This window comes from Saccopteryx leptura, chromosome 3 (assembly GCF_036850995.1).
Source record: "Saccopteryx leptura isolate mSacLep1 chromosome 3, mSacLep1_pri_phased_curated, whole genome shotgun sequence".
Classification (NCBI taxonomy): domain Eukaryota; kingdom Metazoa; phylum Chordata; class Mammalia; order Chiroptera; family Emballonuridae; genus Saccopteryx; species Saccopteryx leptura.
Window position 1 is genome coordinate 286,725,627 of NC_089505.1, and position 18,645 is coordinate 286,744,271.

At 43.1% G+C, this 18,645-nt stretch overlaps 1 protein-coding gene and 1 pseudogene across 1 annotated transcript in view; both read right to left on the reverse strand.

The window, feature by feature from the left end:
- Positions 1 to 15,210, reverse strand: part of WDR43 (WD repeat domain 43) — a 50,952-nt gene extending 35,742 nt beyond the window's left edge. The window contains exons 1-3 of the mRNA XM_066378615.1: positions 14,948 to 15,210; positions 7,950 to 8,087; positions 4,154 to 4,275 (exon numbers count right to left, since the gene is read on the reverse strand). Of these exons, the coding sequence (XP_066234712.1) occupies positions 4,154 to 4,275; positions 7,950 to 8,087; positions 14,948 to 15,172 (485 nt within the window). The 5' untranslated portion in view covers positions 15,173 to 15,210. The remainder of the gene's footprint in view (positions 1 to 4,153; positions 4,276 to 7,949; positions 8,088 to 14,947) is intronic.
- Positions 15,211 to 15,540: 330 nt separating this feature from the next.
- On the reverse strand, positions 15,541 to 16,807 carry LOC136398521 (small ribosomal subunit protein uS2-like; annotated as a pseudogene).
- Between the last annotated feature and the right edge of the window lie 1,838 nt (positions 16,808 to 18,645).

Consider the following 18,645-nt stretch of genomic DNA (forward strand, 5'->3'; position numbering starts at 1 on the left):
GATCCTCACCCTGACAAGCTTCCTGATTCAGCACTGAACGTCCCCAATTCAGCACTGAAAATGCCAGCAGACCTACCACCATGGCGATATCCTCTAACACCTCCCCCATTAAAAGTTCTGCAATCAGGCCCTGGCCGGTTGGCTCAGTGGTAGAGCGTTGGCCTGGCGTGCGGGGGACCCGGGTTCGATTCCCAGCCAGGGCACATAGGAGAAGCGCCCATTTGCTTCTCCATCCCCCCCTCCTTCCTCTCTGTCTCTCTCTTCCCCTCCCGCAGCCAAGGCTCCATTGGAGCAAAGATGGCCCGGGCGCTGGGGATGGCTCCTTGGCCTCTGCCCCAGGCGCTAGAGTGGCTCTGGTCGCGGCAGAGCGACGCCTCGGAGGGGCAGAGCATCGCCCCCTGGTGGGCGTGCCGGGTGGATCCCGGTCGGGCGCATGCGGAAGTCTGTCTGACTGTCTCTCCCCGTTTCCAGCTTCAGGAAAAAAAAAAAAAAATACAAAAAAAAAAAAAAAAGTTCTGCAATCAAAGTGTAATCCTCCTACAGCAGCATCACCTGACAATTTGTTAGAATTACAGACTTCCTGGCCCCAGCCTAGACCTACACCAAATCAGATCTGCACGTACAAGTACTATACACTCACAGTAGAGCTTGAGAAGCGCTAGATCAGAATAGCCGGTGGTGCAGTGGATAGAGCGTCAGACTGGGATATGGAGGACCCAGGTTCAAGACCCTGAGGTCACCAGCTTGAGCAAGGGGTTACTCAGTCTGCTGTAGCCCCACGGTCAAGGCACATATGAGAAAGCAATTAATGAACAACTAAGGCGTCACAACGAAAAACTAATGATTGATGCTTCTCATCTCTCTCCATTCCTGTCCTATCTATCCCTCTCTCTGACTCTCTCTCTCTGTCTCTGTAAAAAAAAAAAAAAAAAAAGATTCTACTCTGGGAACCGTGACTGGTTCTATAGGAACAGCCCCACACATTCTGACGTCTGAAGACCTTCCAATCACTCTACAAATAAAGCCCAACCATTAAGCCACACAGTCTTTCCAATCAGATTTTTGTTTCATTTTCAATAGCAATAGGCAGCCAAAGACCTCCACTCATTTAAAGAACACCTTAACATTAAAGACAAAGACCAAAATCAAAAAACAATCAAAACATATCCTCAACAGGGAGCTAATGTAAGGAACAAAAGAAATCAACTTTATATCCTATAACTAATGTCTTTAGGGTTAGAATATATATTACTCAAAAAGAAAATGATGCAACAAAAATACACAAGAGAGCAAAAAATAGCTCCATAAGTTAAAACCATGGTAAGAAAAATTGAAAAATTCAATAGAAGATTTCAAAGATTTAAAACAAAAATTTTTTTTTAAAAATCCCCAGGTAACAGAAGAAACAGACAAAAGAGAAAAAAAGGTAAGAGAAAAGCCTGACCAGGCAGTGGCACAGTAGATGGAGCGTCAACCTTGGACGCTGAGGATGCTGGTTCAAAACCCTGAAGCTGCCAGCTTGAGCACAGGCTCATAGACATGACCCCACGGTAGCTGGCTTGAAGCCCAAGCTCACTGGGCTACAGGCATGTAAGAGAAGTAATCAATGAACTAAGGTGCCGCAACTATGAGTTGATGCTTCTCACCTCTCTCCCTTCCTGTCTCTCTCTCTCTCTCTCAAAAATAAATAAATAAGATTTAAAAAGTACAAAACTTAAAGGATTACTTCAGGAGATGCAACATCTAAACAGTGAGTACTGAAGAAAGATTAAAAAAAAAAAGAGGGGATGAACATAGTATAAGAAAATGAAGAAGCCTGACCAGGCGGTGGCACAGGGGATAGAGTGTCAGACTGGGATGTGGAGGACCCAGGTTCAAGACCCCAAGGTCACCAGCTTGAGTGTGGGCTCATCTGGTTTGAGCAAAGCTCACCAGCTTGGACCCAAGGTCGCTGGCTTGAGCAAGGGGTTACTCCGTCTGCTGAAGGCCCACGGTCGAGGCACATATGAGAAAGCGATCAATGAACAACTAAGGTGTTGCAACGAAAAACTGATGATTGATGCTTCTCATCTTGCTCCGTTCCTGTCTGTCTGTCCCTGTCTATCCCTCTCATTGACTCATCTTTCTGTCTGTAAAAAAAAAAAAAAAAGAAGAATTTCCAGGCCAAATGCTCCCCTCAAATGCCAATACAATTCCTTGTTTACCAAAAAATAAAAATTTTTTTAAATAAAATTCTCAGGATATTTTAAAGTACTAAGGATACTTAATAATGAAAGCTATAAAACCAATGAATCAATACTTCAAAATACTGAGGGAAAATGATTTCCAACCCAAAATTATATATATACCCTCAAACTATGAGTCAACTGTGAGGCTAGAATAAAAGACTTTAATGTACAAACAAAACGGTATTAAATTTACCATCCATGCACCCTTTAGTTCAGGAAACAAACATCTGTGTGCTTCACCAAAAGGAGCAAACCAACAGTGAAAAATGGAATTTAGGAAATAAAAACTACATCTGACCAGAGAATTTTCAAGATGATGGAGAAAGGAAATCCTGGGACAATCACTTGCTCAGCACACCCTGGGAGAAGGCAGAAGTCCTCCAAGAAATAATTGTAATTAGAAGAAAGCCCCCAAGAAATAATAAAACTGATGTGTCTAAAAATAACTGAGAATAAAGACTACTAGAGGAGTCAGACTGAAATGAAAGGTATATAGTATATACAAACCTTAGCAAATGAACACGACCTCTGAACTAGCTCCTTCCCATATATTCTGGACATTGCTGACAGATTACTTTTCCCCAAAGCATTTACTTGTTTACTTTATTTCAAAGACACTGCCCTTGCCTGACCAGGCAGTGGCGCAGTGGATAGAGCATCAGACTGGGAGGACATGGAGGACCCAGGTTCGAGACCCTGAGGTCGCCAGTTTGAGTGTGGGCTCATCTGATTTGAGCAAAAGCTCACCAGCTTGGACCCAAGATCGCTGGCTTGAGCAAGGGGTTACTCGGTCTGCTGAAGGCCCGCGGTTAAGGCACATATGAGAAAGCAATCAATGAACAACTAAGATGTCACAACGATAAACTAATGATTGATGCTTCTCATTTCTCTCCATTCCTGTCTGTCTGTCCCTATCTATCCTCTCTCTGACTCTGTGTCTGGGAAAAAGGAAAAAAAAAAGATTAAAAAAAAAAAAAAAAAAAAAAGACACAGCCCTTCACCGGCTCTCTCCTACTTACCAGATAGCTGTGATTTTTTAACTCTTACATTTAAGGCCAGACTCCTTAAGATCCTTAGGTCCCCCTATCTTCTACCAACAGTATTCTAGTATGCCCCTACCTCTACACATCACTCCACTCAGTCCTAAGCAAAATTTTTACTTTCCTTTATCCTAGCCTTTACCACTTCCCTGCCTTCCTTTCCCCACCTTGGAAAGGATTCTCCCTCCCTCTTCCATCCAAATCTTACCTATCTTCAAAAGCCAACAGAAATCCCTTCCCTTCTATCAGGCCTTCCCAACACTACCTTACTCATGTAACCAGTAATCTATGACATCTCTTGTACCATTATTTAACTTTTATGTATTAAAATCCTACATGCACAATTTGATTAAAAGTTCCTTGAGAACACTGTCAACATCCTCCAGTATGTCCACTATAAAATTTTACTTATAGCAAGAATAGTCTTGATTTGTCTGATTCTAATGCATTTTTTTTTGTACTTTTCTGAAGCTGGAAACGGGGAGAGACAGTCAGACAGACTCCCGCATGCGCCCGACCCGGATCCACCTGGCACGCCCACCAGGGGCGACGCTCTGCCCCTCTGGGGCGTCGCTCTGCCGCGACCAGAGCCACTCTAGCGCCTGGGGCAGAGGCCAAGGAGCCATCCCCAGTGCCCGGGCCATCTTTTGCTCCAATGGAGCCTTGGCTGTGAGAGGGGAAGAGAGAGACAGAGAGGAAGGAGGGGGTGGGGGTGGAGAAGCAAATGGCCGCTTCTCCTATATGCCCTGGCCGGGAATCGAACCCGGGTCCCCCGCACGCCAGGCTGACGCTCTACCGCTGAGCCAACCGGCCAGGGCTCTAATGCATTTTTAAACAGTAACCAAGATACCCCTTCAATCCCACAGAACCATCAATGTGACTCACCACTTTACTTTGCATATCTGTGTATTCCATTCCACAATATGTTTATCATCTGAACAACTATACAAACAGCCATTGTCTTGATGCCACTGTATGCAATTGACTCTGCTGTCATGTCCACCGCTCTATGGATTAAAAATAAAAAAATTAAAGGGGAAAAAAGAAACACACCTCATCCAATATGATAATATGCACCCTGGAATCATTAACAGTTAACTAAAATGTTAGGTTTTATTTACCCTAACTTAAAAAAAGCTACATCAATCCATTTCCAACATCAAAATGAGATAAATCAGCTATAACTTCATCAAATGTTAACATTCCCTTCTATGCTGGAAAAACCTACTTCTACACACTAAACTAAAGGATACTAATCCCAAATGCCACGAGCTTTTGACAGGAATGCCGGCACAAAGAATGATAAATATTTCATAAAGCATGACACTCACTGCAGACAATGGCAAAAAGTTTGTGACACTTGAGCGACCTAGTTGAGTCACTTGAGTCATATTCTAAAGAGCTTAAAATCAACATTTAAGGCAAAAATCATGTCCAGTCAAAACTATCACTGAAAATCTTTTTTTAAAAGTGCCCACGCTATTTTTCAATAAAGAAATCACTGTTTCTTCAGGTAAACACTAAATTTTCCTTGTGTTATAGATCATACTATATTAATGATACTTTAAAGATCCTCAGCATAGCAAGATGATCACTCATTCAGAGGCAAAGGATTAAAAACTCAAAAATTTTCACCCATTAAATTAGCTGTTTTAATGGGAATATTCAAAGTTGGCAATAACACTACCAAAATACTGGTACCATCCTTCCGTTGCTGATATAAGTAAAACAGGAAAACTCTTCCATTAAGTTTTTTTTTATTATTAAGTGAGAGGCAGGGAGGCAGAGAGAGACTCCAACATGCATCCAGACCAGGATCAACCCAGCAAGCCCTGTACCAGGCGATACTCTGCCCATCTGGGGCCACTGCTCCATTGCTCAGCAACTGAGCTATTTTAGTGCCTGAGGTGAAGCCATCCTCAGTACCCAGGGCCAACTTGCTCAAACCATTTGAGCCATGGCTGTGGGAGTGGAAGGAGGTGGTTGCTTCTCCTATGTGCCCTGACCAGGAATCGAACCTGGGACTTCCACATGCTAGGCTGTCTACTGCTGAGCAAACTGGCCAGGGACCTAATAAGTATTTTTATACTATGTGGAAAACACCTTAACACTCAAGGCCTTTGACTCATTAACTGCAGGTTAGTAATTCTGGGAAACCATGCATGTTTTGAAAAAAAATTCTTTAAAAACAACCAAATAAAAACTAGAAACCACCAAAATAGTCAGTAATAGTAAAATCACTAAGGGACTATCCAGTGTAATGGTATTTTAGACAGTCATTAAAAATGTTTGTAGCCCTGGCCAGTTGGCTCAGTGGTAGAGCATCGGCCTGGCGTGCAGAAGTCCCGGGTTCGATTCCCCGCCAGGGCACACAGGAGAAGCGCCCATCTGCTTCTCTACCCCTCCCCCTCTCCTTCCTCTCTGTCTCTCTCTTCCCCTCCCGCAGCCGAGGCTCCACTGGAGCAAAGATGGCCCAGGCACTGGGGATGGCTCCTTGGCCTCTGCCCCAGGCACTCGAGTGGCTCTGGTCGCAACAGAGCGACGCCCCCTGGTGGGCAGAGCATCACCCCCTGGTGGGCGTGCCGGGTGGATCCCGGTCGGGCACATGCGGGAGTCTGTCTGACTGTCTCTCCCTGTTTCCAGCTTCAGAAAAATACAAAAAAAAAAAAAAGAAAATGTTTGTAACTACATCTAGACAAATATAATTTTATATACAGTAACATAATAGAAAATATCAGAATACAAAACAGATGAACAGACAGAACCCATATGTACTTTTTAAATACAGTGTGTCCTTAAAGTCATGGTCCCCTCTGGTCTCCTAAAGATAAAGTCTGTGGTGCCCCAAAGATAGGAAGGCAGTTTTGTCCTTCCTTTGCCTTGTCATATTCCTCCCCTGAGGTAACAGGTTCAGAAGGCCTGGCTGTTAGAAGGGGGGAGGGGATATGGCTAGGGAATGAGATACTTGGAAAGAAGAAAAAAACACATCTTGATACACACACACACACATATACATACACACGCACACACATACACACACACATATGTATATATACACAGTGTGTCTGTAAAGTCATGGTGCACTTTTGACCGGTCACAGAAAAGCAACAAAAGATGATAGAAATGTGAAATCTGCACCAAATAAAAGGAAAACCCTCCCAGTTTCTGTAGGATGATGTGGCAGCATGTGCGCATGCGCAGATGATGATGTAACACCGTGTATACAGCGAAGCAGCCCACGGCCATGCCAATCAACATGTGGACGGTACAGAGGAAAGTTCAGTGTGTTCTGTGGCTCGCTAAATTCAAATCCGTGACCAAAGTGCAACGTGAATATTGGCATGTTTATAATGAAGCGCCACCACATAGATATAACATTACTCGGTGGGATAAGCAGTTGAAGGAAACTGACAGTTTGGTGGAGAAACCTCGTTCTGGTAGGCCATCAGTCAGTGACGAGTTTGCAGAGGCTATACAGGATAGCTACCTAAGGAGCTCTAAAAAATCTGTGCATGAGCCCACATCGAACTGCACTGAATAGGTATGAAATTGGGAGAGTTTTCCTTTTATTTGGTGCAGATTTCACATTTCTGTCATCTTTTGTTGCTTTCCTGTGACCGGTCAAAAGTGCACCATGACTTTACAGACACACTGTATATACTGAAAACAAAGAAATACACAACTATTAAACAGAGGATCTTTCAGTGATAGATTTAGGAATATATTTTTTTCCTTTTCAACATTATGTAGTTCCAAATTATCTACAGGTAGACAATACTTAAAAGGGAAAATATTGTTTCATTTATATCTACAGAAAGCATTACTATAAACAGAGAGGAGAAGTTTAGTAAACTTCAAAATACACTACAATATATACGGGCTGCAATTTGGCCCCCTAAGGCCATTTATCCAGCTCCCGCCGCACTTCCAGAAGGGGCAACTCTCTCATTGGTGGCCAGTGAGAGCAACAAATTATGTCAGTTAAGTAACTATCTTTCAGAGCCAAAGCCTCACTACTCTCTGCTCTGCAGTGCTGGAGCTGGGACCTGCTTCCCTCAGCTCTACCAGGAAGGAGTGCCAGAGGGAGACAAGGCTGGAGAAGCAGCAAGGGGCTTACTCCCTTCTATCTCCTAGTTTGCATCATGCCCCTGCTTCTTCACCCTAGCAGTGGCAATCTTTTTAGCAGTGGCTGAACACAATTTTTCCAGCACGTGAAGAACCAGTTTTATCACTTCCTTTCAGACACCACCAGTCAGGTGGAGCTCTCCTCAGAATTCTGGGCCCCAAGCCCATAGGGCCAACTCTTGCTGAAGAGACAGCAGCCCCTGCTCCTCAAAGGTCTGAGTTTCAGCAGTAATTCCAACCACCTTTTCTGTTATCTAGCCCTAGAAAAGGTGGGATCCTTCCTGCAGTTGTTATTGTGACACTTAGATTTTTTTACCCTTTCTTATTTTCAATCTGGTCAACAATTCTTCACATTCCAATCTATAATAAGTACTGTTATCGATCAGAGCTATTATCAAATATTACTGTTCAGAATTTTAAATGTGGAAGGGGCAGAGAAGTGGCCCCGAAGTGCAGATCCAATAGCATATCCTGAAGTTTTGTTTTTATTTAATAAATCTCTAATATACCAATTCCCCTGTCATATCTCTTTTATATAAAACACATACATACTTACTGTTAATTTACTGTGTAATTCTCCTTTTACTGTGCTGTATAATAAAATACTGCCAACTGCTGTACCAAGAGCCAACAAGTCAATCTGGTTACTTGTTTCTATATGTTCTGATTTCCTTTTTTTCCTTTGGGGACTTTCCTAAAAATAAAAGAAAAAGTGTTTATTTTGTATTTCAAATACACTGAAACATCATCAAAGCATAAATGCAAGTGCCCAATAGCCCACAAATGAGGCATGACTGCTACTAAGGGATCCTTACTTTAAAAAAAAAAAAAAAGGAAAGTAGGATTCCCTTTTTCTATTTGGGGGAGGGGGGAATCACTCTAAAAGAAGAGCTCATAACTGTCATCCCCATCTCCTACCTCTCTGGAAGGAAGTCGTCAAATAGGACAACTTGGTATGCTCTTGGGATTCTCTTAACAGACTCAGTGCTCCATTCCCAAGCAAAGAGATGACAGACCCATTCACAAGCAGCCAACAGTTCCCCCTTTTCCTGTCATCTTTTCTTTCATTCTAGCTTTGTTTTTAGGAAAAGGGACACAAATGTTTTTATATTTATAAAACGTATTTACTCCAATTTCAGTCAAAAAGTAGCTGTAGCTAACAGTGCGGCACATGGCACATACTAGCTATGTCGCTCCAGTGTCTGATTAAGTGCTAGCCTGAAAGTTCCATGCTGTCTTGGTGATTCCAAGGCCTGAAGAAGCCCAAGTTTAAATCTAGTGTCAAATGCCACAAGACTTTCATTTATGTTAAAAAATGATGATGACTGCTCTTGTCTGTACATCATAAAGACAATCCATGATCCCAACTTCAGAGACTATGTATCAATTTATAATGCTGAAAAATTATAATTTCAGAACTTACCTTACATGTTTATAATTTTTAAATTAAAGCTTGCTAGCCTATATTTTAGCATAAAGAAGCTCTGAGAAATCAATTCTTCAAATACCATAGGAAAGGACACATTTTCTTAATAGTGCTAGGTTTGCTCTACAATACAAAAAAGCAGTCCAGGACAATGTACCTACATTCATAAACCCCAAAGAGAGTTACAATTAAAAGCAAAGGAAAAAATCTGAAAATCACTTTGGCAATTTTTGATGTTGGCGGCATTGAAACATTAGCACAAGGATTGTCCTAGATCCCAGCTTCAGTTAAATGAATTTCTAAAGCCACCTCTGAATGATCCCAGAAAGCAAATGCAAGTTTCTATATAAGGTTATAAACACAAACACCTATTTCAGGGAAGGACAATGGAGAAAAGTACACCAACATATTACTACTTAATCAGGAAACTCTTTGAAAGGTTCTAGAAATTATTTCTTCTGCTTTTGATTTTTTCCAAATTAAAAGTATCTGCAGTTCATAACATGTGGAAGACAGGCTGGTCCAAATACGTACAGTATATTTTTCTGCAGATCTGAATTTGCATTTAAGAGCAAAGAAATTTTGAGTCATGGCCGGGTAGCTCAGCTATTTAGAGCATCATCCCTATTATATGCCAACCAAGGTTGCGGGTTCAATCCCTGGTCAGGGCATATATGAGACTCAACCAAAGAATGCATAAATAAGTGAACAAATCAATGCTTTTTTTCCTCCCTCTCTCTCTAAAATCAATTAAAAAACAAATAAAAGCAAAGAAATTTTAGAAATTAAACATTAATATATTCAAAGCCCTAGCTTCCCTATCAGCAAACTGTGTATTTAGGAGAAGCAGTCATAGTGAACATGTAGGAGGAGTATTCACAAAATCAATGCTCCATGTTGAAGATTACTGATCTAAACCTAAATAATAATCCAACAAATTAATCTCAGAGAACTGCTGGCTCAGGTATGCTTTCTCAGAGCCGGGTGACCTTTTTTAAAAAAATAACTCCCCATTCAGCAGGATGAACATGTCCAAACATGTAACACATCAACTAGTTAAGTTTAAATAGCCAACGTGCATTTTAGTAAACTCTAATATTCTATGTATTACTCCACTATTAATATACCGCTCACAAAAATTAGGGGATATTTCAAAATTAATAGGAAGCTATAAAATATCCTCTAATTTTTGTGAGCAGTGTATTTCTTTTTTTTTTCTGAAGTTGGAAACAAGGAGACAGTCAGACAGACTCCCACATGCACCCAACCGGGATCCACCCGACACGCCCACTAGGGATCCACCCGACACGCTCACCAGGGGGCAATGCTCTGCCCATCTGGGGCACCACCCTGTTGCAACCAGAGCCATCCTCAGCGCCCGGGCCAACTTTGCTCCAGTGGAGCCTTGGCTGCGGGAGGGGAAGAGACAGACAGAGAGGAAGGAGAGGGGGAGGGGTGGAGAAGCAGATGGGCGCTTCTCCTGTGTGCCCTGGCCGGGAATCGAACCTGGGACTCCTGCACGCCAGGCCAACGCTCTACCACTGAGCAAACTGGCCAGGGCCTTGAGCAGTGTATTTCTGAAAACAACAGTTCAGTGCTGATGATTACAGATTATGACAGATCTTTTTTAGCATTTTTTATCTGAACCTGAGTCCTGTGATGAGAAGCTTCAATGACGCCAGAGAAGAGTAAATCAACATAAAACAACTCTCTGGCATTTAAAAGCACCCACAATTTGCCTCCGAACCACGATTTCCAACCTTAATTTCAATTCTATCCTTACATTACACTCCCTAATCACAAATAACTTTACCGTTCTGCCTTTGCTTTTCTCTGCACTTGGGAGGGGCCTTTTCCCACTCAACCCCAATTTCCACTTGCTATCCATGCTTCAAGGTCCACCTCAAATATCATTTCTCCACAAAACCCTCTTCCTCCCCTTAAGGCACAAGTCATCCTCTGCTGTACACTGCAGACACAGTATTCCCTGCATTGTCTCTACTTCTTCCTTGACACCTTACTAGTGGTCTGCAAACTCATTAGTCAACAGAGCCAAATAACAACAGTGCAACTACTGAAATTTCTTTTGAGCGCCAAATTTTTAAAACTTAAACTATACAGGTGGGTACATACCTCATTGAGGTAGCACCCACACGTGGTATTTTGTGGAAGAGCCATACTCAAGGGACCAAAGAACCACATGTGGCTCGCAAACCACGGTTTGCTGACTACTGCCTTGAGTCACACTGTTTTGCTTCCTCCGACGTGCTTAGCACAATGTCATGTACATGTAAACTCTACGTGTAAATGTATAAAGTAATGGAAAGGGCAGGCTAAAATTTAGCTCATATATGTATTTGTGACTGGAAAATCTGAGTTCCTGGAGGTACCAGGAGTAAAGACCAAAAGGATATGATTTTTTGGACTGGAGTCTTTCTCATTATGAAGGTGCAACTGAGCTAAGCAATAAACACCAATACAGCACCATCTGAAGAAAGCTTATCAGCATTTGATCCAGAAGACAGTAAGAAGGCTGAGGGAGTCTGCCTGGCACATGTGCATAATTTACAAAAGCCAGGCATAGTACAGATGTGGTGAAGACAGAGAGAAACAGCAAGTTCCAGTAATGAGAAGTCTGAATTTGGAGAGCCAATACATACTCATAAGAACTTCTGTATACATAACTGAAAGAAGTTTCACCAAAAAACTTATTCTTTGCCATGCAAAATACACTGATATTGTCCTATGCCATTACAACCCATAAATCCATGTCATAATCCACTAATCAAAACTTATTTTTGAAAAATACTGACCTCTAGACACTGAAAATTATGCCAGTTTCTAGTTTCATTCTGGAATTAGACCCCTATACCATTTTTTGAACTTTGTCACTTACTCTGGCAAATGTTTCATAGATAACAATCAACAAAATGTGTGCATTTTATATATAACTACACACAGTATTTTTATCAAAAACAATTAAGTTCTAATACACAGGAATGCCTATTTCTGCCAATGTTATCTACTTGGCAAAATTTACCTTCTTCAAAGTTTAAATACTGGAGAGACCTTACGATAGAGCCTTGTTGGTAGTCAAGAACTGGCCCTAGAGCCAGGTGGATCCCTGCCAGGGTGCATGTGGGAGACTGTCTCACTATCTCCCCTCCTCTCACTTAAAAAAAAAAAAAAAAATAAAAAATAAATAAAAAAATAGAAAAAAAAAAAATATATATATATATATAAGAGAGAGAGAGAGAGAGAGAGAGAGAGAGAGAGAGCGCACACACTGTACAGAAACACAACTGGATTATACTACATCTCTTAGGGCAGTGGTCCCCAAACCCCGGGGCCACGGACCGTTAGCGGTCCGTGAGCCATTTGGTACTGGTCCGCAGAGAAAGAATAAATAACTTACATTATTTCTGTTTTATTTATATTTAAGTCTGAACGATGTTTTATTTTTAAAAAATGACCAGATATCCTCTGTTACATCCATCTAAGACTCACTCTTGACGCTTGTCTCGATCACGTGATACATTTTCAGTCCCACCCTAAAGGCCAGTCTGTGAAAATATTTTGACATTAAATCAGTCCGTGGCCCAAAAAAGGTTGGGGACCACTGTCTTAGGGGAGAGGAGTGGGGATCCTCAGCTCAGATTTGTCCCCAGAAGCATGCTTAATGCTACTATGCTTGCCCAGTCCTATGTCTGAAATGTCACGTGCTTCATTCAATGAGAGATAAGCTATGTGGGTGTGCAGTGAGTGACAGCAAAACAGCAACTGTAATAGCCAATAGTAGAGAAGCTATGCTTCTCCAGGGCTCTGGAGAAGTTAGGGAATAAAAAGGAGAAAAGTTTGAGAGATTTAAGGGTGAAATGACAATAGCAGAGTCAGTTCCTAGGTGGCTCAGCCACTTACTGTGTGGCTTTGGCATCTCATATAACCTCTTAGCCTCAGTTTACACACCTAAACTGAAGGACCTCAAACAGCATCCATCTAGTCCACCAATCTGTCTCCCCGTACTTTTCTTGTTATCAGTAGAGGTCCTCTTCACCCAGGCTCTATCAACCAAATGGAAATGCTCAGCTATATAATATGTGCAAAATCCCTTTAAAAACTATTGTGGCATAAATGCAAATTATTAGAATCATTCTGTGACTGAGAACAAGAAGCAGCAGTACAGTTTTTCTAAACATTTTATATACTGTTTTAACTCCTGTTACCCAAGAAAAATAGCACCAACTCATCATTTTTTTTCTCCACTGATAATAGCACTAAATACTGTCCTCTGGTGAACTGTCAGTTACTGACACAGACAGAGAATACTCTCACAAACTGATTTACACTGAGGAGTAGCAGTAACTGACAGATGAGCCCATATGAAACACTCAGTGATTCATTCCATAACAACCACCATTTATTGAGCACTTACTACATGCCATGCCATCCTACTCAGTCATAGTATATAGACTCTAGTGGTCACTACTACTTTATTAGTTATTAAGGTTTTCGTGAAGTCATTTAAACTTGCTTAGTTCTGATTGTTTTTTAAAATGTAGTAATTTCAGGGCATTTCAGAGAGTTGTGTGGTTAAAATGAGAGAATACAGGCAAAAAGATACAGAAACCTATAAAAACTTTTTAATATAACCCAACTTTCATTTTTCAATGAGGCCCCCAAAATTAAAGTGACCTGCTCAATGTGACAAAACCAAGTTTGAGTGGAGTCTTGGTTATGAAACCAAATCCAGATATTTTCCTATCGTATCCAAGTGTTATATTCAATCCAAAAGTATGACTTTTAACAGGAAATTTAAGACTAGACAAATGTTTTATTCTTGAGGCATACAATGTGGTTACAAGTCAACAGAAAACCAGAGTGAGCAAAAAAATTTTGCCAGCCTAATATTAACTATTTGTTGCAAATAACAGAGAACTGAGCTCTAAATACCTGAGTTCTAGTCCAGGTTCAGTTTTTGGCTTTTGACAAGTCGCTTAATTTTCTAAAGCCTCAGTTTCTTCTTCCCAAACAAGGCAAAAAGTTAGTCTTGACCTTGCAAGACTAACCATACAAATATGAAACATTACTAATGGTAACAAAACTTGTAGCACTTATATACCAAGAACTATTCTAAATGCTTTACATATTACTAAATGTTAACCTTCACAACTACTCTATGAGGTGGATACTGTTATCCCTATTTTACAAATGGGGAAAAAGAGGCAAAATTACTTCTAAGAAGCCAAGCTTAGATTCAAAGGTAGGCAGTATAGCTTAAGTGCAGGTCCCACGTATGTGTCAGAGCAGATTTAGCCAAGTGGCTCAGCAGGGAATGGCATTTTACCTGATATGGATCCCTAACAGTGAAAAGCCTTCCCAAATTCGGCAGTGTCCTATCTAAAACAAATTTCATCTGGACTCATACTTAAGCTAAACCACTTCACTTTAGTCCATATCCTGACGCAGACTTTAGAATCAGGAGAAAGAGGGTGTTAAAAGGAAGTCGAGCCTATGTTAAAAATAAAAAAGCAAGAGGATTCAAACGTCTGAGAATGGAAACGAGCCTGGAAGAGCCAGGAGAGAGAGTCCTACGTCCAGTACGTGGAAGACAACACGTGGTGAACCGGCACCCAAAAGTGGGGGTGTACCGCAGCAAGGAAATAAGACTTGTTGATTCCAAACGCCCAGGGCAAATCCGATGAGTGGGTAGTAAGTGGATCGTTGATGAGTAGTGTAGCCCTGAGGTGGTACTCTGTCAAAAACCAGAACATTTCTTCTGATCTCATTCTGTTAAGCGAGGCCCTACACTACAGCCTCCGGGTGGCCGGGGCCTCGGCGAACATGGCGGTCCCGGCAACAACGGAGCTAGGGGCAAAGACGGCATGAATAACGCTGGTAGGGCTCCAGCCACCGCCCGTCGGATCGGACCGAGACCTCACTCGCTGCCCTCTGGACAAGCCACGCACCGCACTGACGGGGTGGGCCCACTCCGCGCCGCCGCACTCCGTGCCTCCTAGCCCCGGGCCTCCGAGGGCCATGCGGGATGCCGGGCCACGCACCGCCAGGCCAGGGAGTGCCAGAGCCGAGCAGGGCGGGCGCCAGCCCCCCCACTGTCCCGCTTGCTTTACCTTGGCCTGCAACCGTGCTGGCGCCCAGGCCAGGCAGGTGCAGGTACCGCTGAGGTGCGCGGAAGGCACGTACTCCTGGTGCAGCCGGTTGCTGCCTGTCTCCCACACTCGCAAGTGACCGTCAGCAGACGCCAAAGCAAAGTAGGCCTGACTCTGCGGGGAGAAGGCGCAGGGAATTCCGGCGGGAGTCAGGGGGTCGGCAACTCCGCCGCCACCCGCCGCCATTGCTGCCCTGGCTCCGCGGACAGCCACGTGTTCGCCCATGCGCAGGCGCACCGGCCAGGGGCGGGGCTTGGAGGGAGGAAGTGGGGCGGAGGGAGTGTAGAGAGCCCAGGGAGTGGCTCTTCGGCACGCAAGGATGGTTGGGCGGGCCCAACCTGTAGACGGTGGCCCGCTAAGCCCAATGCGGACTTGTAATGGGGTACCGGACAGGTGGCGTTACTTGGCTGTGCACTGCAGCTTAGGGCCCATTCCTTAAAAAAAAGAGAGAGAGAGAGCGAAAAGAAAGAAACAAAAAAGGTGGTTTTGGTTGGCTTTTTTGCTTGTTTGTTTTTCAAACTGGTTATTTTCCGTCAGTCCTATTTCCCTTCTGTTTAAGAGTTTGTAGAACAGCTTAGGATCTCAGTAGTTGTCCCTATGTATTCAGTGGCCTGAGCAGTGGGGGCTGCAGACCAGTCTTCAGGCTGAACTCTCCAATCTTCAGTGGGAAACTGCTGAATAGACATAGAGGGCACCAGCAGGCCTTCAGGCCAGTCTGTGACCCCAGTATGAACTGCAGTGAACTTGGAAGCTGGAGCAGTCCATTCACCCTGAAATTCCTCCTTTTCCTTTTCAATCTCTTCAGGATCTCTGTAGAAGTAGAGATCAGGCATAACCTCCAATGGTCGTTTACCGTGCCGTGAGAGATGGCATGGAAGATGGTGTCATGCATGCACAGAACTTCCCCGGCCAACATCCACCACATCAGACCCACGGAGTGAGTCTCCTTGTTGTTGCAAGGGCTGGCAATGTCCACATAGCGCAGAGGAGAGTCTGTGGTAGGCAGGTTAACGTTAAGATGCCTCTGTTAGCTAGCGGACAGCTCTGGGATCCGTAAGCACCAGAAGTCTCACCTCATGGAAGGCTGCCTGGATCTGGTTAGTGAAGGTTACAGAAGCGAAGTGGCCAGCAAAAGGAGTGGCTCCAGTGGCAACAGCAAACTTCAGCACAGCTCACTGGCCAGTTTTCCTGGACTGGACACTGATATCAGCAGGGTTTTCTTTTTTCTTTTTTTTTCCTAGAGGGGGTATTCAATGGCAACAATGGCACAAGCTGCCAGTAGAAGCTTCTCCCAGGTTCTTTATAGATTTATGATGTAGATTGAGGTAGTCAACCTTTTTATACCTATGGCCCACTTTTGTATCTCTATTAGTAGTAAAATTTTCTAAATGCCCACCGGTTCCAGAGTAATGGTGATTTATAAAGTAGGAAAGTAACTTTGCTTTATAAAATTTATAAAGCAGAATTACAGCAAGTTAAAGCATATAATAATAATTACTTACCAAGTACTTTGTGTTGGATTTTCGCTGTTTGGCAGAATAAATCTTTATAAAACAACTTACTATAGTTAAATCTATCTTTTTATTTATACTTTGGTTGCTCCACTACCGCCCACCATGAAAGCTGGAACGCCCACTAGTGGGCGGTAGGGACCAGGTTAACACTACCACTGATGTAGAAGTAGATGCTATCACTTTCTGTTTTGTTGATGTACTATTACATTTGGAAATCAAGGCTGAAGCTACCTAAATGGGTTCCTGCTGCAAGGAATTTGAGGATATTTTCCTCCTTCATTTGCAGGACACTAAAGTCTCCAGACATTGTAAAAGTTGTCCTTTCAGTTATGTGGGAACCAAGAACAACACCATATGGGCCTTTCACAAAGTAGCACAGAAAGCTGTTTTCTTTTTAATAACATAATTGAACAAATGTTTTAAAGAAATATTCACTTAAACTGCATGATTGTAACAATTCTTTCCATTTTTGCCTACCCACTGCCAATCTCTAATCATGTATACACATAACAATTTATTTAATCATAACAGTGTAAAAGTATTCCCTCTTATTTCATCAAGATTTACCCTGTTACTACATCAAGTAGAAAAATTTTAATGTCTCCACAATATTTCACCAAACCTATGCATTCTGATTCAAGAAATGTCAAATACTGTTCAGCCCTCGCAGAGCTTATCGCCTAACAAGAAAGACAAAAAAAAAACCCTTGCCTGACCTGTGGTGGCACAGTGGATAAAGCGTCAACCTGGAAATGCTGAGGTCGCCGGTTCGAAACCCTGGGCTTGCTTGGTCAAGGCACATATGGGAGTTGATGCTTCCGACTCCTCCCCCCTTCTCTCTCTCTCTCTCTCTCTCTCTCTCCTCTGTCTCTCTCTCTCCCTCTCTCTCTCTCCTCTCTAAAAATGAATAAATAAAATAAAATAAAATAAAAACAAAACACCACCCTCACAGGTATAGGAAGGCTCTGAAGCTTTTAAAATTAGGAAATGGGTTATCCAGCTAGGGTTTAATTTTTATTATCTTTTTTTTTTTTAGAGAGAAGAGACAAAAGGAGAGAGAAAGGGGAGAGGGAAGGGAAATATTTGTTGTTCCACTCAGTCGTGCTTTTTTGGGTTGCTTTCCATGTGTCCCCTGACCAGGGATTGAACTCGCAACCTGTCTTTATCCACTTTCAAGTCATAGTCACGAACTTTATGTGGGACATCAGTGCTGCTATCTTATCAATTAATTGTTCCTTAATCCATTCATTCTTCCACTCTCCTAGACATTAATTCATCTCATCTCAAACCTCCTTTATCCTTGCTCTCAGTGGATGACTGCTTCTTGTTTCCTGAGAAAGCAGAAGCAATCACAAAGAACTTCCGTAAACTCCCAGCACCAGAGACTCTACCCACCTCTGCTCTATCTCTTACGGTACTAAGGATGACTTGTCTATGCTCACCCTGGTGGGTAGCTCAGTTGGTTAGAGTGCCTCCCAATACGACAAGGTTGCAGGGCACGTACAAGAATCAACCTATGAATGCATAAATACTGTCATATTCTGAGGTACAGAGCCTTAGATTTCAACACATGAATTTTGGAGAGATGAAACTAAGCCTTTAATAACCCCCCCCCTTTTTTTTTTTTTCATTTTTCCGAAGCTGGAAACTGGGAGGCAGTCAGACAGATCCCGCATGCGCCCGACCGGGATCCACCCGGCATGCCCACCAGGGGGCGATGTCCTACCCCTCTGGGGCGTTGCTCTGTTGCATCCAGAGCCATTCTAGCGCCTGAGGCAGAGGCCACAGAGCCATCCCCAGCGCCCGGGCCATCTTTGCTCCAATGGAGCCTCCCTGCGGGAGGGGAAGAGAGAGACAGAGAGGAAGGAGAGGGGGAGGGGCGGAGAAGCAAATGGGCGCTTCTCCTGTGTGCCCTGGCTGGGAATCGAACCTGGGACTCCTGCACACCAGGCCGACGCTCTACCGCTGAGCCAACCGGCCAGGGCCAATAACCCCCTTTTGAGATACTTTTAGTTTGGGGGAGGGTAAAATACTTAGTTAACTACATGTTGTATTTTAATTATTAAAACCCATTATGTTGCCTGACCAGGCGGTGGCACAGTGGATAGAGCGTGGGACTGGGACGCGGAAGGACCCAGGTTTGAG